Source organism: Mus pahari, chromosome 1, assembly GCF_900095145.1.
Source record: "Mus pahari chromosome 1, PAHARI_EIJ_v1.1, whole genome shotgun sequence".
In the NCBI taxonomy this organism is placed as follows: Eukaryota; Metazoa; Chordata; class Mammalia; order Rodentia; family Muridae; genus Mus; species Mus pahari.
In genome coordinates, this window is record NC_034590.1 from 116,414,048 (window position 1) to 116,433,728 (window position 19,681).

At 49.0% G+C, this 19,681-nt stretch overlaps 1 protein-coding gene across 1 annotated transcript; it reads left to right on the forward strand.

Moving 5' to 3' along the window:
* The first annotated feature begins 6,641 nt into the window (after positions 1 to 6,641).
* Positions 6,642 to 14,873, forward strand: Slc29a2 (solute carrier family 29 member 2). The gene is made up of 12 exons (XM_021213134.2): positions 6,642 to 7,160; positions 7,394 to 7,475; positions 8,873 to 9,033; positions 9,207 to 9,346; positions 9,867 to 10,001; positions 10,207 to 10,304; positions 10,523 to 10,607; positions 11,680 to 11,810; positions 12,047 to 12,155; positions 12,243 to 12,328; positions 13,068 to 13,270; positions 13,957 to 14,873. Exons 1-12 carry the CDS (start codon positions 7,132 to 7,134, stop codon positions 14,066 to 14,068), a joined length of 1,371 nt encoding a protein of 456 aa, XP_021068793.1. The 5' UTR covers positions 6,642 to 7,131; the 3' UTR covers positions 14,069 to 14,873.
* The last annotated feature ends 4,808 nt before the right edge of the window (positions 14,874 to 19,681 follow it).

The window sequence follows — 19,681 nt, forward strand, 5'->3', positions numbered from 1 at the left end:
CACAACAGAATATTAGAGCGAGGTCATCCTCAAACCTACTAATGGCTGTATCATCCGTCCCTCAAAAGTTGACACCCCAAATCATTTAAGAGATGTGCCTAAGACCAGGTGTGGTGGTTCATGTTTTCAATCCCAGCAGGGGGGTTAAAGGTAGCAGAGGCAGGGAGATCTCTGTGAGTTCAAGGTCAGCCTGGTCTACAAATCAAGTTCCAGGACAGCCAGGGCTGTTACTGAGAGATGCTGTCTGGAAAAACAAGAGATGGGGCAGGGTTGAAATATGGGAGTAGCTGGAGAGATAACTCAGGAGTTAAGAGCACTGACTGCTCTTCCAGGAGTCCTGAGTTCAATTCCCAGCACTCACATGGTGGCTCACAACCGTCAGTAATAGAATCTGAAGTCTCTTCTGGTGTGTCTGAAGACAGTGACAGTGTACCACATACATTTAAAAAAAAAAAAAGTGTATTTCTTCTCATCATCTTTTGTTTCTTTTTTAGTTTTTACACACCCGTGTATGACCACAATGAGCTTTCACTGTGAGAACAGAGTTGGGTAAGACCCCCCCTTTTTTTAAAGATTTATTTATTACTATACATAAGTACACTCTAGCTGTCTTCAGACACACCAGAAGGTGTCAGATCACATTATGGGTGGTTGTGAGCCACCATGTGGTTGCTGGGATTTGAACTCAGGACCTTTGGAAGAGCAGTCAGTGCTCTTACCCACTGAGCCATCTAGCCAGCCCCCAGGTAAGACCTTTAGGAGGCTATGAGGGCTTTGTCCATGCTCTTGGACCTCTGGACTATGAGCTGAATTAGCTGCTTAATCCAGGTATGGCAGCACATGCCTGCAGTTCTGGGGACAAGACAATCAGGAGTTCAAGGAGTTCACAAACTTCAGAGTGAGTTTGAGGCCAGCCTGGGCTACTTGGGACCCTGTCTGGAAATATGTCTATATTTAAATTAGTTAATTACCCAATATTAGATATTCAGTTACAGCAATAGAAAACTGTTTGGGGTCAGGCAGTGTCAAATGCCTTTAATCCCAACACTCCAGAGACAGAGGCAGGTAGATTTCTGCTTTGAGCTAAAGTCCAGCCTGGTCTACAAAGTGAGCTTTAGGACAGCTAGGACTACACAGAGAAACCCTGTCTCAAACAAATAAACAAAAAGGGATTCTGTTCTTGACTCTCAAGATTTAATTCCCTCCCAAGCTCTACCACGCCTCCCTTACCATCACATTGGTGATCAGAGCTCCAACAAATGAACGGGGAAGGACGATGGCGTTCTGACTTAGTAGCCTGAGGCAGAGGAGCTGACTTCCAACAAATGAACGGGAAAGGACCACAGCGTTCTGACTTAGTAGCGCCTGAGGCAGAGGAGCTGACTGGAATTGTGACCATTTCTCCACAGCAGTTTCCTACATAGCAGGCTGGTTCAGGCTCACACCGCCCTAGTCCAGTTGCTTCCTGGTTGCTGTTCCGAACCGGTGGGAAGTTTATGTATTAGTCTCCCTTGCACAGTGATTGCAGGGCCTTAGGGTTCCTAGTGGTCTTTTTCTAGTCTCCTCTGAGGCTAATGAGCTCACATGGGAGCTCATTCCTTAAAAAAAACAAAAAACAAAAAAACCCTGGCTTTTGTATACTTTTGAAATTCGGCTTGAACTGGCTTATTTCTTTGTCGGAGAAAACCTATTACCTAACTTTCTGCAAGGTTCTCTTTTCTAAGACGTGTAACCCCTCTTAAAACTTGAGAGTTCACGTGCTTGCCAGAATGTGGTTGAAAACCAAGGCTTCTTTGCTGTCTGCAAGCTGTTAGGCTGCCCCCCTGTGGCGACCACAGGCAACACCGACCTGACCTTTTTATAGACAGCAGGCATTGAGAAACCGAGGGGTCTCCATTTTGGATGTGTTCTAACCTCAACATGCTGCTGTGCCTCCTCAAGGCCCCACACCCTCACCTGTCCCGCAACACACACAAATCAAAGAATGTAGAAAAACAAATTAGAAAAGATCTTCCTTTAAACAAAAATAGGTCAGGTGGTGGTGCCTGACCGTTAATCCCAGGGCTCAGAAGGCCGAGGCAGGCAAGATCTTTGAGAGTTCAAGGCCAGCTTGGTTGGCCTAAAGAGCGAGTTCCAGGACAATTGGAGCTGTTACACTGAGAAACTCATGCCTCGGTCATTCACAGCACTGGCTGCTCTTCCAGAGATAGATAGATAGATACATAGAATGATATATGAAATCATTTATATAGCACAGTAAAAAAGGAACCTCACAACTTCCAGACCAAGTGGCACACAGGTGACTGGCCTGGGAGCCCCTAAGTTATGACATATAGTCTTCCTTATCCAAAAGTCTTAGGATCAGAAAGTATTTGGAATTTTGAAATATTTGTATTACATAATAAGATATCTTGGGGATCAGAAATTCATATCTGGAGCTGGAGAGATAGCTCAGAGGTTAAGAACACTGACTGCTCTTCCAGAGGTCCTGAGTTCAAATTCCAGCAACCACATGGTGGCTCCCAACCATCTGTAATATCAGATGTCCTCTTCTGGTGTGTCTGAAAACTGCTACAGTGTACTTACATATAATAAATAAATAAATCTTAAAATAAAAAAGAAATTCATATCTGTATTATATACACCTATACATGAAGCCTAAAGTTAATTTATGAAATATCTTTTAAAAAGTTTTCTTTTTAAAGATTTATTTATTTTATGTAAGTACACTGTCAATGTCTTTAGAAACACCAGAAGAGGGTATCAGATCCCATTAGAGATGGTTGTGAGCCACCATGTGGTTGCTGGGAATTGAACTCAGGACCTCTGGAAGAATAGTCAGTGCTCTTAACCACTGACTGTTTCTCTGTGTAGCCCTGGCTGTCCTGGAACTCACTCGGTAGACCAGGCTGGCCTCGAACTCAGAAATCCACCTGCCTCTGCCTCCCAAGTGCTGGGATTAAAGGCATGAGCCACCACACCCGGCTTAAAATTTTTAATTACTTATTTATTATCTATGTGGAGTGTGTGTGTGTGTGTGTGAGTGTGTGTGTGTCTGTGCTACGAGTGTGGAGGTCAGAGAACAACTTGCGGATGTTGGTTCCCTCCTTCCACTATGACACTCCCAGGGACTGAACTTGGGTCATCAGGCTTGGTGATAAGGGCCTTTACCTAATGAGCCATCTCACCATCCTTTGGTAGACTGTTTATTTGTATTTTAAGTGATATGTATGTGAGTGTGTCCACATGAATATGGTGGTTCTAGGAGGGCAGAAGAGGGTGTCAGATCCCCCGAAGATGGAGTTACAGCTGGTTGTGAGCTGCTGGGAACTGAACTCAGGTCCTCCACAAGGACAGTAGAGGCTCTTAGCCTCTGAGACATCTCTCCAGTCTCCACCAGTGCCTGCATAGAAAATAAAACCGAATCTGAGCCTTCCTCCTCTTGGTCTAAACTTTCAACAGGAAGAGTAGTGGACAGCTGCAAAGGGTAAAAACAGTGCTGTGGTCTGAAAACCCAGTTATCATACACTTAATCCCAGAGGTATTTGAAGCGTGGGAATGATGGGAAGTGTTTGAGTCACAAGGGCTCTACCCTGAGAAACAGATTCATCTGCTCAGAGATGAGTGGATTAGAGGCTTCTCTGGGAAGTGACTGTGACATGAGAGCAACCTCCTCTGACACACCTTACACTAGCCCAGTGATGCCTCTACCAAGTTCTGACACAGTGAGACAGACACCCACGTCAATGCCAATAACAAGCTCTTGGACTTCTTTTCCTTCCCTGAGAACAAGAACTGTGAGCTAAGTAAACCTTGATTACTTATAAATCACCTGGTATCAGGTATTTTGTTTTGGCAACAGGAAGTGACACACACAACCCATATTTCTTGACTCGATGTAGGGGTCTCTCAGAGGGCCTGTGTTTACTCATTTTCCCATCTCATCACTGTGGAAATGTGTGGTGATCCGTAAGGTGTGCTGGGTTTGAGCCCTGACTCTGCAACTTTCAGAGAACAGAGACATGTACCTCAATCTTTCTGTGCTTTGTTTCCTCATAGGCAAGACAGCGTCTCTTGCCAGAGTACCTGGGGATTAGATGAGGAGATGCTGGTAGAGAGCTCAGAACACTGACTGGAACCAAGGAAGCACCCAGTGGATGCTATTTTTAAGCTCCTAAAACAGCAGTTCCCAACATGTAGGTTGCTACCCCTTTGTGAGTCATATATCAGATATCCTGGGTATCAGAAATGTACAATTCATAACAGTAGTAAAATTAGTTAGAAAGTAGCAACAAAAATAATTTTATAGTTAGGGGGTCACCATAACATGAGCAACTATATTAAAGGGTCTCAGCAGTAGGGAAGTAGTACGTGCCCCAAAAGTAAAACAAAAGCAACAAAGTATCAAACAGCCTCCATTCCAAGCACAGCCCCTGGGGCGCCACCTGCCTGCACTCGTCTTTCAAACTCCACCTTTAGAAGCTGGAAATGTAGTGTGTCACCTGGTGTGTCATAACAGTATGTACCCAGATGTTCAAAACCAGGAGTGAACTCTAATACAAGCTGTGGACTTTGGGTAATTCCGACTGACAGGAAGTCCGCCATGCCCACGGGGCAGCAGTCATGAGAAGTGTGTGGGGATTCCTTGTACCCTTCAATTTTGTTGTGAACCCAAAGATCTATAGAAAAGGGAAGCTTGGGCTGAGAAGATGACTCAGCGGTTAAAGCGTTTGCTGTTGGGATCCCCAGAACCCACATACATGCTATGTGGAGATGGTAGCTCACCTATAACTCAAGCTCTCAGAAGCCAAAGAAGGGATCGCTGGAGGAAGCCGGCTAGTGAGACTAGCTAAATTGATGAGTTCTGGGTTTGATTGGGAGACTCTGACTCAAAGAATAAGGAGGATTTTTGAGAAAGAGTCCCAACTTTAACCTTGAACCTCTACATACACAGGCCTATGCATGCATATATGTATACCCACACACACGCAAACATGAATAAATATATGCACACCACAAACACATATGTATGAAAAAAAGAAAAAAAGGCAAATATTAATTCAGAAAACAAGTTAACTTCTAGGAAGAAATCAGTTCTGAGAAAATGAAGGGAATTACATAGGCATGGGCTGGTTTATTTTATTTATTTATTTAAAGATTTACTTATTTATTATATTTAAGTACACTGTAGCTGTCTTCAGACACTCCAGAAGAGGGCGTCAGATCTTGTTACGGATAGTTGTGAGCCACCATGTGGTTGCTGGGATTTGAACTCCAGACCTTCGGAAGAGCAGTCAGGTGCTCTTACCTCCTGAGCCATCTCACCAGCCCTGGGCTGGTTTATTTTTATTTTCATAGTTATTTAAAGAAAGAAAGAAGGAAGGAAGGAAAGAAGTCACATACACTGGATGAAGCAGAAAAGGGCTACACCCAACTTTATTATTGCTTTCAGCTTCTTATAGCTTTTTAGAAAAAATGTTCTTTATGTAAGAAAGAATTACCTAGTAGATAAAATGTTACATAGGGGGGGGTGTTACAGAAAGACGTCAATAGTAAGTTCAAAGCAGTGTTTCATTCTATAAGCTCATTATAAGTTCAAAGCAACAGTTTTACATGGCCTTGTTTTAATTTATCATAGTGTACACCTGTGGCTTCATCCTTGGACCTGACCTAGTGTAAATGTTTTTCCTGGATCACAAATCTGTTCCAAGCCTTTTTTTTTTCTTCTTAGTCCAATTTATGAAAGCTCATTGTACTCCTTATTATGCAGCCTTAACTTACTATTCTATGAGAAGGGCACATTCTATTCTCTTTTTTAAAGATTTATTTATTTTATTTATATGAGTACACTGTCACTCTCTTCAGAGACACCAGAAGAGGGCATCGGATCTCATTATAGATAACTGTGAGCCACCATGTGGTTGCTGGGAGTTGAACTCAAGACCCCTGGAAGAGCAGTCAGCGCTCTTAACCACTAAGCCATCTCTCCAGCCCCACATTCTATTCTTTTTGTTGTTGTTGTTGTTTGTTTGTTTTTGTTTTTTGAGACAGGGTTTCTCTGTATAGCTCTGACTGTCCTGGAACTCACTCTGTAGACCAGGCTGGCCTCGAACTCAGAAATCCNGCTGGGATTAAAGGCGTGCGCCACCAAGCCCGGCTCAGATAAATATATTCTTAATTTAGGAAAACGGTAAATCTCACTTCCCCAGGCCAGAGAAACCATTCCCATGCATAAATTATAAGATAGTAACTTGCAATCTTATCAAAGTTTTCACAAGATGGGAGTAATAGATGGAAGGTGGATGCCTTCTAACTAAACGTTATTGAGATAACGTTTACCGTGTAGCGGTTTGGAACCTCTGGAAAATTAGGTTTTTAAGCACTCGTGGAGGTGGCGGTGGCGACTACAGGGGAGGGGGCCGAACATCACCTGGGCCACGATTCTCTCCAGAGCCTTTGTTCAATCCTCCTTGTTGGACCCTGGCACCGCAGGAGGGCCTGTCTTCCACATGTTGGGGAGCTTCGTCTGCCAAAGTACTCGGCCACCTCCTCAACCTCTGGGGGAACTCCCTCGGAGCACCGCGCTGGAACCTTCTGCGACAATAGATGACACTGACTTCTTCCTTCTGGTCGGACTTCCTTCCTAATCCGCTGACTGGGAAGCTTAGAGGGCTCCAAATACGCCAAGAACCTCCCAGCTAGATCGACTGTGCCCGACAACCAACGGACCCCTTCCCTCCTGCGCAGTCCTTATCCCCTCCCCAGAGATTCCGGACACGTGCCTAAGGAGAAGACGGGTGTGAGGGGAAGGGACGGCAGTGAGACAGGCGTGGAAGCAAGCTAGAAGCCGGAACCCAATACCCTAAAGGCACAGCCACCAGCGAGCGAGGCGGAGTCTGGAGAGCGGGCGTCCGGGGGAGGAGTGCAATGGTTCTTTGTTCCCGCCCTGGGGGCGGAGCCGAGGTCCGAGCCTGCAAAACGTGGTCCGCAGTGTAACCCAACCCGGACCCTCTCACTGGCTACCGCGCTCCGACCTTGGAATTCCCGGACACCGACCAGCGTCGCTCTCCTTCGGCCTCCCAAGGTGCAGCCGCCTTGCAGTGGGCCTGGCGCAATAGGACTGCGGCCACCATGGCGCGGGGAAACGCCCCTCGGGACAGGTGAGGTGGGAACCCATGTGGTGCGTACCGTGGCCCAAATGGCCACGAGCCTTTGAATTCCCGCTCGTCTTGATGCTCCTGGGCTCAAAGACCAACGGGACTACAATTCCCATCAGCCGATTCCCTTAGCTGCCTGAGCCAGGGTGATGGGGATTGTAGTCCGTTCTACTGAGGGGCGGCTAGGGCGGCCCAGGCGTACGTCCTCGGGGTGACCTTCTGATTGATCCCCACAGCTACCACCTGGTCGGGATCAGCTTCTTCATTCTGGGACTGGGCACCCTCCTCCCGTGGAACTTCTTCATTACCGCCATCCCGGTGAGACCCGCGGCCGCTGGGCAACCTCATGGCCACAAACCTCCATCCCTCCAGTCGTCTTGGACTGTGGTTCACGAGCCACTTTCCTCACCAGGCCACCTACTACAGCGCAGCCTGTCAGCGACAGCACCAAGCCTCATAGAGGGAACTGCCTCTCGCCTGGCTAGGCAAACTTTTAAGAACGTACAGATCCCAGGTGCAGGGCCATCCACGCAAGGAGTCTGACCAGCAAAGGAGTTTCCATCCCATGCCCTTTGTCTTTATTTCTGGCCAGTCACTCCAAAGTGGTTTTTTCCAAGCCTTTGGATTTCTTTGCAATGACATGAATTACATTCATTCAACTAAATCCTTAATGTGCAACTACTGTAGACAGATGTGGAGGAAGGCCCTGTTCCCAAAGCATGCATTCTTTTATAGAAAGGCAGAAATTTATAGCTTGTGTTTTCTTTTTTGTTTGTTTGTTTGGTTGTTTTTTTTCAAGACAGCGTTTCTCTATATAGCCCTGGCTGTCCTGGAACTCACTCTGTAGACCAGGCTGGCTTTGAACTCAGAAATCGGCCTGCCTCTGCCTCCCAAGTGCTGGGATTAAAGGCGTACGCCACCACTGCCAGACTGCCCGGCTTTTGTGTTTTCTTTAGAATAGGGTTATTCAAACATATTTAGTGGGTTAACTTTCCAGGTGTCTGTAGAGTGCTGGGATCGGTGCTGGACCCTGGATACCCAAAGATGAATCAACTACTGAATTTGAGAGACACAAAGCCAGGGCTATTAATAATGCAACATGACACGTGCCAGGCCATTCTACCCTGAAGCAGAGCGCTAAAGGTTCTCAGAAGAAATTTCTTCTGCTTCATAGAAAAGATTTGTAAATTAGGAACCGAGCAGGCAAAGGGTGGGGGGAAATTCAGAGTGGAAGCAAAGACGATCCTATTTAGAGAAAAATCTGGAGCCTGCAGCTTACCAGAATGGAAGGATGCTAAAACGTGAGGTCTGCCTTGCAGGCAGTGTACGCGCACAAGAGTGCTGGGCTCTGTGTGCCCGAGAGAACAGATTGGCTTAGTTCCCAAGCTGGGGCCTCACATACAGTAGGTGTTCAATAAATACCCATGGAATGAATAAGGGTTGAGGTTGTTACAGCAGGGGAATGGAGGCTAGGGCCAGGACACTGAAAAGGAGATGGAACCCAGAGACGGAGCAAGACCTTGGGCTCAGGCGCAGCTGTCAGCTTTAATCCAGTGTATACACACCTAGCTCCAACTGTGTTGTGCCAGGTGCTGCGAACAATGCAAAGACAGCCCCACAGATGTTAACCAAAGACCCTCGATTGCCAAGTGTCAGGGGTGGAGGTGGGGGAGTGCTTCCTGACCTTACACGTCTACATTGTCTCTGCGTGGCAGTACTTCCAGGGGCGGTTAGCAGGGACCAACAGCAGCTCGGAGACCCTGAGCACCAACCACACCAGTCCCACAGACACTTTCAACTTCAACAATTGGGTGACACTGCTGTCCCAGCTACCTCTACTGCTCTTCACGCTCCTCAACTCCTTCCTGTATCAGTGGTGAGAACCAGCCCCAACCTCCCCCTCCCTGTGGAGACAGTCACAGAGGCCCAGGACACCTCCTGCTCCTCTCCTTCCCTGCTCCCACCTCATCACTCCAGCTCCCCCGCCCTGCCCCCTCTGCCTATCTGCTCCCAGTGGCCCTCTGATGTCCTCTGCCCGCTTCTGAGCAGCATCCCCGAGTCGGTGCGGATTCTGGGCAGCCTGGTGGCCATACTACTGCTCTTTGCCCTGACAGCAGCGTTGGTGAAGGTGGACTTGAGCCCTGGGCTGTTCTTCTCCGTCACCATGGCGTCTGTCTGGTTCATCAATTGTAAGCACATTTCCCTCCGGCTCCCCCACCTCCTCCTTGTGCAGGAACAACCCAGCAGATCCTTTAAAGGAAGACAATACCATCATCACCCAAATCCCAAGACAAGAAAATGGGCCCAAAGAGAGGAAAGACACTTGTCTAGGAACCGCAGGGACGTCGGGAGACCTCTTAGTCAGAAGCCCCACAGACCAATGGTTATGTCTCAAAAGAGAAGTAGGCTGGGTGTAGTGGTGCATAACTAATCCCAGCACTTGGGAGGCAGAGGCAGGAGATCTCTGAGTTCAAGACCATCCTGGTCTTGATGATGACTTCCGGGCTAGCCAAGGCTACATGGTGATGCCCTGCCTCAAATAAATAAATAAGAAAAATAGATGGGGGACATCCTACCAGACTGCCCCAAGTCCCCAGGAGACCCCACACTTGCCTAGCCTAGGCTGGCTTCCCATGCACCTGATGGTTGCTTCCTCTCGGATGCTGCTGTGGCTGCCCGAGTGTTGGTCCCCTCCATGTCTCTCCACAGCCTTCTGCGCCGTGCTTCAAGGCAGCCTCTTTGGGCAGCTGGGTACCATGCCTTCGGCCTACAGCACCCTCTTCCTCAGCGGCCAGGGACTGGCTGGGATCTTCGCTGCCCTTGCTATGCTCATGTCCTTGGCCAGTAAGTGACCTGGAGGTCTGGAGGTCTGGGTAGAGAGAGCAGACACTTGAGGAGGGTGCCTGGGTTATGGGGTGGAGGCGGAAGTGATGGGGAAGTGGAGGCTGAGGGAAAGGGCCCTTGGGCTTTGCACTGAGGGACAGCGATGTTACAGAAAACTGGGAGTGGGAGACTTGTGTCTCCTCGGCAGCTAAACTTTCTGTCCCAGGTGGCATGGATGCCCAGACCTCTGCCCTTGGATACTTCATCACACCCTGTGTGGGCATCCTCCTCTCCATCGTCTGTTACCTCAGCCTGCCCCATCTGGTAAGCCTGCCACAGGGCTAGATGCACCACCTTAGGGAATTTTGGGCAAAACCCTGGAAGAGGCGAAGGAAGAGAAAAGTTGGCTGTGGGGCCTCAGCCTCTCAGCCAAGGGTGTGTGTGGGGGGGGGGGTAGGCATGTGTGTGAAGGGGGCAGGCATGTGGGGGGGTAGGCATTCGCAGAAGCCTTGTGCAGGACTGACTTGTTGATCCTTCTGCAGAAGTTTGCCCGTTACTACCTGACAGAGAAGCTGTCTCAGGCCCCAGTTCAGGAGCTGGAGACCAAAGCTGAGCTCCTCCAAGCTGGTGAGCCCCAGGGTCCTTGAGGGGATGTGGGAGAGACCCAGAGGAAGTTCAGGTACACTCTCCTAGGAAGTCTTCCCTTCTGCCCTCCTGGTAGCTCCTCCCTTTGAGCCTTGTGAGAGCAGAAGCAGGCCATGAAGGGAAGCCATCTTGCTACCCTGTGGCTCAGTTTCCTCTTAGACAAAATGGAGAAACAGGAGAGAGCACTTTGGATCCACGATCTCTACTAAGCCTTGGGCAGATCGCTCTAGGCTCCATTTCCTTGTTGTTGTTACTGTTGTCTTGGTAGCAGGGTCTTTCTACATAGGCTGGACTGGCCTCAGACCCAGAAGTCTGCCTACCTCTGCTTCCTGGGCGCTGAGACTAAAGGCGTTCACCACCATGCCTGACTTAGGCTTCATTTCTTCATTGCAAAGTGACAATGACAGAATCTATCCAAGATGCTTTTAACTCATTGCCTGGCACGTGGGCAGGGGAATAGCAAATCAGAGGTCAGGCTAGGTAACTGAGAGGCTAGGCCTGTCTGGGCTAGAAAGAGATCCTATCTTCAAAAGCAAACAAGGACACGTGAGTGCTCAGATGTAACTCAGTCACATGTCTAACAGCCCATGAAATCATGGGTCAATACCCAACACCACAGTAAACGAGCAATAGGAAGACAGCCCCTTCTGTACTTAGGCTGGAAAGAGTCACTTGTTCTTTTTTAATATTTATTTGTTTATTTTATGTATATGAGTACACTGTAGCTGTACAGATGGTTGTGAGCCACCATGTGGTTGCTGGGATTTGAACTGAGGACCTCTGCTCTCTCCAGCCCAAAGATTTATTTTTTATTATTATATGTAAGTACACTGTACAGTGTAGTGCACCAAAAGAGGGCATCGGATCCCATTACAGATGGTTGTGAGCCACCGTGTGTTTGCTGGGATTTGAACTCAGGACCCTTGGAAGAACAGTCAGTGCTCTTACCCGCTGAGCCATCTCTCCAGCCCGAGTCACTTTTTCAATACTGGGGATTTCCTTACTTATGGAAAAGTGAGTCATGTGCCTGACCTCAGCCTGCCCTCTCCGCTAGATGAGAAGAACGGGGTTCCCATCAGCCCCCAGCAAGCTAGCCCAACCCTGGATCTTGACCCTGAGAAGGAGCCAGAGCTGGAGGAGCCACAGAAGCCAGGAAAACCTTCAGTTTTTGTTGTCTTCCGGAAGGTTCGTTGTCTTTTCAAAGGTTCAACTAAGAGATTAGCTTCTAATCCAACACCCAGGGGTTTTCTCCAGCCCTGGGACTCTCTGGGACCAGAATTAGACCTTAGTGCTTATTCCCTCAGCTCATTGGCTCATGGAGGGAGACAGTGGGCAGAGCTGCAATGGTGGGGCTGGGGTGGGGGCTGCATGACGGACATGGGGCTTCCCTGCCCACTCACAACCCTGCCTCCGGCTCCCAGATCTGGCTGACGGCGCTGTGCCTTGTGTTGGTCTTCACAGTCACCCTGTCGGTCTTTCCTGCCATCACAGCCATGGTGACCACCAGCTCCAATAGCCCCGGGAAGTGGGGTGAGTGCTGGGGTAAAGCAGGGGCTGGGAGAGTGAGGGAAAGGGGCAAACGGAGATTGGGCTGAGTGTCCGCTCTCTCTTCCCCAGATGTGTTCTTCAACCCTATCTGTTGCTTCCTGCTCTTCAACGTCATGGATTGGCTGGGCCGGAGCCTGACCTCCTACTTCCTGTGGGTGAGTTTTTCTGGGCTAAACCAGCCAGAAGTTTGGGAAGTAACTGGGGAACCAAAGGGCGGGGGGAGGACCATAGAAAGGTGACTTTCAGTAGTCTCTCTCACCTAACATTGGAGCAGCTCTCCCAAATGGCAGTAAGTGACTGGACCCTGGAATGTGCAGGCCAGGCTAGTGGAGAGTTCCTCCAAAGTAGAAGCCACCACATGCAGTGGTGCACCGTGTCCCCAGCATCCAGCCCCAGCCCAGCCCAGCCCTCTGCTGCATGAAGGCTCTTATACCTAATGAGGAGTCGGACATGATTCTTAGGGGATTGCTTTCAGCAGGGTATTGTTTCCTTCTGTGAAAGCTCTCTAGGAAGTGTAACAAGTATAGCAGCAGTGGGGACACAGCCTGGAGAGCCAGCCTGCTTGCAGTCCCATCCAGGATGGATGGCCAATGGGTTCTAGTTGTGGTTAGGTTGGAGGAATACCTGCCAGTGCTCCGACGCACATGGCTGTGGGTGATCTGACTGTCTCCTGTTTCAGAAAGCTAAAGCACGGGAGTTTGCATGCTCTTATTATAAAGACTTGATCAGGGGCAAGAGAGATGGCCCAGTAGCTAAGAGCTTTTCCAGAAGACCCGAGTCTCATTCCCAGCACACACACACACACACACACACACACACACACACACACACACACACACGGCAGACCCCCCTACCTCACTGCAGGACCCACACTCACCTGAGCCTCTGTCACAGCCAGATGAGGACAGCCAGCAGCTGCTGCCCCTGCTGGTGTGCCTACGCTTCCTGTTTGTTCCACTCTTCATGCTGTGCCACGTGCCCCAGCACGCCCGGCTGCCCATCATCTTCAGGCAGGATGCCTACTTCATCACCTTCATGCTGCTCTTCGCTGTTTCCAACGGCTACTTGGTGTCTCTCACCATGTGCCTGGCACCCAGGTCTGCGGAGCAAAGGGTTGGGGGTGGGCGTGGGGAGGGCCTAGCTCTTTGAGGGGTGTCTGGAAAGGAAGACCATCAATCCTAGGGAGCTGTCTTGTTTTTCTTTTTGCTTTTTGCAGACAGGGTTTCTCTGTGTAGCCCTGGCTGTCCTGGAACTCACTCTGTAGACCAGGCTGGCTTCGAACTCAGAGATCCGCCTGCCTCTGCCTCCCGCGTGCTGGGATTAAAGGCGTGCGCCACCACGCCTGGCCTAGGTAGCTGTCTTAAGACCTCTGGTGCCATCCTATGGGACAGCCCTTCACTGTGGCACTTGTTCCAGGCCAGAACTGAGGAAGTTACCTGCCTACCCGGGTAGCCTGGCCATTTCCTACAGAGGCAATAAGGCTAGGACTCTCAGGAGACTGAACATGACGGGAAGAACCAGTTGGGGATATTTTATTGAGAAATGAAGCAATAGCATCTAGAACCCTATAAAGCTGGACCCCAAAGGTCCAGAAAGATGCTCTTTTTCAGCAACTTCATTTTACAGAGGACACTGAACCCAGAGAAAGGCCAGGTTATATTGACCCAGGATGGGGTCAGATCCAGACTAGGAACTCCAGTGCTGGGGGACAGCAGAGGGCCAGAAACTGTGTCTAAGGTCAGACCTAGCATTCTCTATAAGTTCCCGTCTCTTTGTGTTCTAGGCAGGTGCTGCCACATGAGAGGGAGGTGGCGGGAGCCCTCATGACCTTCTTCCTGGCCCTTGGACTCTCCTGCGGAGCCTCCCTCTCCTTCCTCTTCAAGGCTTTACTCTGAGGACCACCAGTGCTCCACACAGTCCTCCCCTCAGTGCAGCTTCTGGAGTTGGGACGTTCCCGAGAAAGGACCTCCAATATACCTGGTCTCTTGGTCCGTGGGTGCGTGGCTGGCAGCCACGCTGCATATGGTGAGGAAGAGTTTACCATTGGTTACTCTGCCTCTCAGCTAGGAGTGACACGGGACACAGAAACATGGAGCTCACAGAGATGCACAGAAGGGCATGTTGGAAGTCAGCGATCGGGGAAGCAGGCACAGGGCCCCTCACTGCCATCCGGACTACATTTCTTCATCAGTCCACCCACTGACCCCAGGGAGCAAAGCCACCTGTAGGTCTTGCTTAGGACACCCTTACGGTCTCTACCTCGACTCAGAGTGGGACCCGGGACCAGCTCCAGAGCAACAGCTTCCCCTACTTACCCCACAGGCCCCGGGTAGGGCATGAAGTGTCATGGAAACTGAGGGGAAGAGAAAGCTCACAGGACCTCTGAGCCTCCAACAGGGTTTTCTCGCAGCCAACACCCCTAGAATCCAGGTGGGCCTGTCTGACAGAGGCAGTTGGCCTGCATGTGTTGTGCACTGCACTTTACAGTTTGCAAAGTTTTTCCCCAACTACTCACAGAAGCCTCTGTGAGGCCTTGGGAACAAGCTGGGCAGGGATCGTCCCCAGGTGGGATTCGACTGATCTACGGAAGAGGAGGGCGATGGTCTTCATCACCTTGTTCTTGTAGATGCTGACCCTGTGGCCCACCACTTGCTTCTTTTCCTCAAAGGTCTTTTCGCCCCATTTCTCCTCCGACCCTATTCCTGCATCCAATTAAAACTGTTCATTTCTATGACGGATTCCTGGAGTGTTGACTTCTGAAGTATTGGCCTCAGTAAACTGGGTGGGGCAGAGATGGCTTTAACCACACGACAGATTGAGGTGGCCGGTTCTGAGAGGGCAGAGGTTTGCATGTTGGCTCTGCTGGCTCTCTGGACCTCTTGACAGCTGAGGCCGCCAAATGGGTTTGCAAAAAGCTGTCCTTCTAGATTACCTGGGTTTGACTGGAAACCCTAACTCCAGTTCCAGGGGATCCAACACCTTCTTACAGGCACCAGGGCTCTGTGGGCACTGGGCACACTCATGGTGAACATATGTAACTGTATATTATCCAGTATTTATACCAATAAAGACACGGAAGGCGTAAACGGAATTAAGAAACTGCTAGCTCAGTGAGGTAACTTTTTATTGTCTGAACTACATACAAAATATTGATTTACAAGCCTGATTTTACAACTAAACTACTAGCTCTTTAGAAATCTCTGTGTCATTCTACGGATCTAGTCTACCTTTTCTCTTGAGCTCCTCCACGAGGGCCCCTTAGCTCTTTCCCTCGACTACCTGGGTCTTACCTGGGTCCTGCTAGCTGCTTCGCTTGTTCCTGCAAGCCCAGAGAGAAAACCCCTATCTCTTACCTGGAGCTCATTCCATAAAGTCGAGTCAGAGGGAGAGGGAGAGAGCACTCTATCCCAGTTGCTTATAAAAGTCTCTAGCCCCTCCTCTTCCCCACAGCATTGGCAAGCTGAACCACGTCACTGTCATGGGAGGGGCCCTCCAAGCCAAGTCAGTAGGGGCCAATTCACCTTTAGCTCCAGGCCACCTAGCTGACTTTGCCTCCAGTCATAGATGAAAGGCCACAAGCCCTCTCTCAAGCAAGTTGCCTTAATATAGGCAGGAACTTTCCATTCTTTAGCATTCTTATTTAAGCTTGTATATTTTGCTAACAATTAGGTATTCTATGTACAATAACCAAATAACATGTGACATTCATATGTGCAGGCAAACACTCATCATACACAATACAAATAAATTTAAAGTATAGAAAGCAGTGGCTCTGTGATCCTAAGAAGAGCGCTTGACTGAATAGCTAAGCTTTGCTACTCCCCTTAAGCCCCCCCCCCTCCTGCCTCTGCTTCCTCTCTCAGTGTTGCTCATTCCCAGATTAAAATGTGAGAGAGGCAGGCAGCCTGAGCAGGTCTTCAGCAACCGAGCCAGGGTCCCTGATGGAGAAGTGGTCTCCATCTCTGCACATATGTGCCACCTGTGTGCCATGAACATTCAAGGAGCACATTATGGTCCAGAGGCTGAGCACCTGCTTAAACCACAGGCTCTTGGTATCTTAGAGGGTAAAGTTAGCTATGACGCTGGGAGGAGAAATAAGCTACAAGGCAGACCTCAAGTAAAGACCAAGACCTGACTGAGGCTGGTGGGACTGGGTCCCAGTGCCTGCTGAGTCTTCGTCAGGGAATTCTCTAGGCCTGGCTGGCTGGGTCAGGAAAGTACCCCTCCCTCCACTTACAGGCCAGGCAGTCTCCGGGAACCCACAAGGGCCACTGTCAACTGGAACATGCCAGGAGAATGTTGGCTTTAAAAAAAAAAGATAACTTATTTTTAAAAAATGTATGTGTGGGGCTGGAGAGATGGTACTGTAGTTTAGAGCACTGATTGCTCTTCCAGACATCCTGAGTTCAATTCCTAGCAACCACATGGTGCCTCTCAACCATCTGTAATGGAATCCAATGCTCTCTTCTGATGTGTCTGAGGACAGCTACAGTGTACTCATATACATAAATAAGTAAATCTAAACAAATTTTTTATGTGTATGAGTGATGTCTTAGATAAGTTCTCTTACTGTGAAGAAACCATGACCACAGCAACTATTATAAAGGAAAACCTTTAACTGGTGATGGCTTACAGTTGAGAGGTTTAGAAGTAAGGCAATGTGCAGGCAGACATGGTGCTGGAAAAGTAGCTGAGAATTCTACATCTGGATCTACTGGCAGCAGGAAGGGACATTGAGCCACTAGACCTGGCTTGAGCTCCTGAAACCTCAAAGCCCACCCACTAGGGACAAAAGCCACACCTCCAATAATGCCACTCCCTATGAGTCTATGAGCCTTTTCATTCAGACCACAAGTGATTTGCCTGCATGTATGGCTCTGTATTGTGTGTCTGGTGCCCACAGAGACCTGAAGAGTGTCAGATTCGCTGACGCTGGAATGCAGATGGTTGTGAGCTTAGGTATGGGTGCTGGGAACACCCACGTATAAGAACAGAACCTAAGTCCTGTTCAAAAGTAGCCAGTGCTCTTAACTGCTGACCCATCTCTCTGGTCCCTTTTTCCCATCTGTCTTAGTCAGGGTTTCTATTCCTGGACAAAACATCATGACCAAGAAGCAAGTTGGGGAGGAAAGGGTTTATTCAGCTTACACTTCCACACTGCTGTTCATCACTGAAGGAAATCAGGACTGGAACTCAAGCAGGTCAGGAAGCAGGAGCTGATGCAGAGGCCATGGAGGGATGTTCTTTATTGGCTTGCTTCCCCTGGCTTGCTCAGCCTGCTCTCTTATAAACCCAAGACTACCAGAGATGGTCCCACCCACAAGGGAACCTCCCCCCTTGATCACTAATTGAGAAAATGCCTTACAGCTGGATCACTTGGAGGCATTTCCCCAACTGAAGCTCCTTTCTCTGTGATAACTCCAGCTTGTATCAAGTTGACACAAAACTACCCAGCACACCATCCCTCCCTTTTTTGAGTCAGGGTCTCATGAGGCTGACCTTGAACTCACAGAGATATGCCTGCTTCCCAAATGCTGGAATTAAAGATGTGCATACCAGGGCTGGAGAGATGGCTCAGTGGTTAAGAGCACTGACTGCTCTTCCAAAGGTCCTGAGTTCAAATCCCAGCAACCACATGGTGGCTCACAACCATCTGTAGTGAAATCTGGCGCCCTCTTCTGGAGTGTCTGAAGACAGCAACAGTGTACTTACATATAATAAATAAATATTAAAAAAAAAAAAAAAAGATGTGCATACCACACCTAAAGGATGCTGCTTTCAGTCTTAGGAACAAATGCTTGAGCAGAAGGGCTGCACCTGTGTAACTGTGGGGGCCTTTTCTATGCCCACCTCAGTTCTTGAAAAAAGACACATATATTTGCATTGGGCGTGGTGGTGCACACCTTTAATCCCAGCACTTGGGAGGCAGAGGCAGGTGGATTTCTGAGTTCGAGGCCAGCCTGGTCTACAAAATGAGTTCCAGGACAGCCAGGGCTATACAGAGAAACCCTGTCTCGAAAAACAAACAAACAAAAAAAGACACATATATTTATTTTTGAATGCCTGGGCCTCATGCTAGGTTTGTTCCCGACTAGCTTGTAGCTCAATTACCCCATTTAGACTAGGTTCTGCCACGTAGTTCCTAACCTCTCCTCCATCAATATCTGCAGTTCAGTTTTTTTCTCCTCTACATCTTAGTTGCTAAATCTCCCATGCCACCCTCTTTCCCAGAATTCCTTTCTCTGCCTAGACATCCCATCTTACTATTCTGTCTCCTGCTTTGGGCCAGAGGCTTTTTATTTTAACCAATCAAAAGGTACCTTAGGCAGGCAAGGAAGGACAGAGACACATCTTCACACTGCACAAAAACGTGACCCCGTCTTTCCTTTTCCTGCTGCCCAGGGTCCTGCTCCTACCCCTCCCCAGCCCTGATACTGTTCTGCCATCAGACTCTGCCTCACCTCCAAGCAACCCATTCCCACCAGCAAGCCCTTGGAAGTATTAGTATGGGGCCAGCTTCATAGGCGAGACTCAGCCATTTGAAGCTCAGTCTTGACCCTAGGTTGTTGAACCTTTTATAAGGAAGCTGGGTAGCACTGGTTAAAATTCTACATATGAGCAGCACTTGGCCGTGGGGTAGGTGCCTGCCTGTAATCCCAGGACTTGGAAGGTGCACCCAGAAGAATCAAGACTTCAAGATCATCTTTGGGCATGTAGGGAATTTTAGGCCAGCATGGACTACATGAGGCCCTGTCTCAAAAAGAAACAAACAGGGCTGGGGAGACGGCTCAGAGGTTAAGAGCACTGACTGCTCCTCCAGAGCCACAGCCCTTGAATTACGGTTTGCAACTGTCTGTAACTTCAGTTCCTGGGTACCCGACAACCCTCTTCTGACTGCTACATGGGGTACACAGGCATACATGCAGACATATACACATAAAATAATATGTAAAAATGATTAGAAGGTAAATTTTAAACCCTAAACAATAATAACAAAAACATCAGAGAAGTATTTGACGCCTTTGAACCTGTGAGCCCCTTTTCTGGACACAGCGGTAGTTTCTGCTTTGGCTAGGGATAGGGCCGCGGCCTTGGTCTGGCTAGAGGCACTAGGCCAAGGCTGTGTAGGATTCTGGGTCCTGAGCCTGCTCTGCCCCACCAAGGCTGTGTATGGATGTCTTGCCTACTTGTATGTCTATGTACCATATGTGTGCATGGTGCCCTTAGACGTCAGAAGAGAGCATTAGATGCCCTGGAACTGGAGTCACAGGTGTTTGTGACCACTGTGTGGGTGCTGGGAATTGAACCTGGCTCGTCTAGAGCAGCTGGTGCTCTTAACTGCTGAGCCAGCCCTCCAGCCCTTGAGCTGAGTTTTGAGCAAGGACCAGCTGGCCCATGGCCTTATGAAATGGCCTGATCCAGTGTATTAGTCAGGGTTTTCTAGAGTCACAGAACTTACGGATATGCTCTATATAGTAAAGGAATTTATTGATGACTTACAGTCTGCA

Coding starts and splice junctions, on each gene's coding strand:
- Slc29a2 (XM_021213134.2), top strand. CDS start 7,132: ATGGCGCGGGGAAACGCCCCTCGGGACAG. Junction 9,347..9,866: donor GTCTGTCTGGTTCATCAATT/GTAAGCACATTT, acceptor GTCTCTCCACAG/CCTTCTGCGCCGTGCTTCAA. Junction 11,811..12,046: donor TTTTTGTTGTCTTCCGGAAG/GTTCGTTGTCTT, acceptor TCCGGCTCCCAG/ATCTGGCTGACGGCGCTGTG.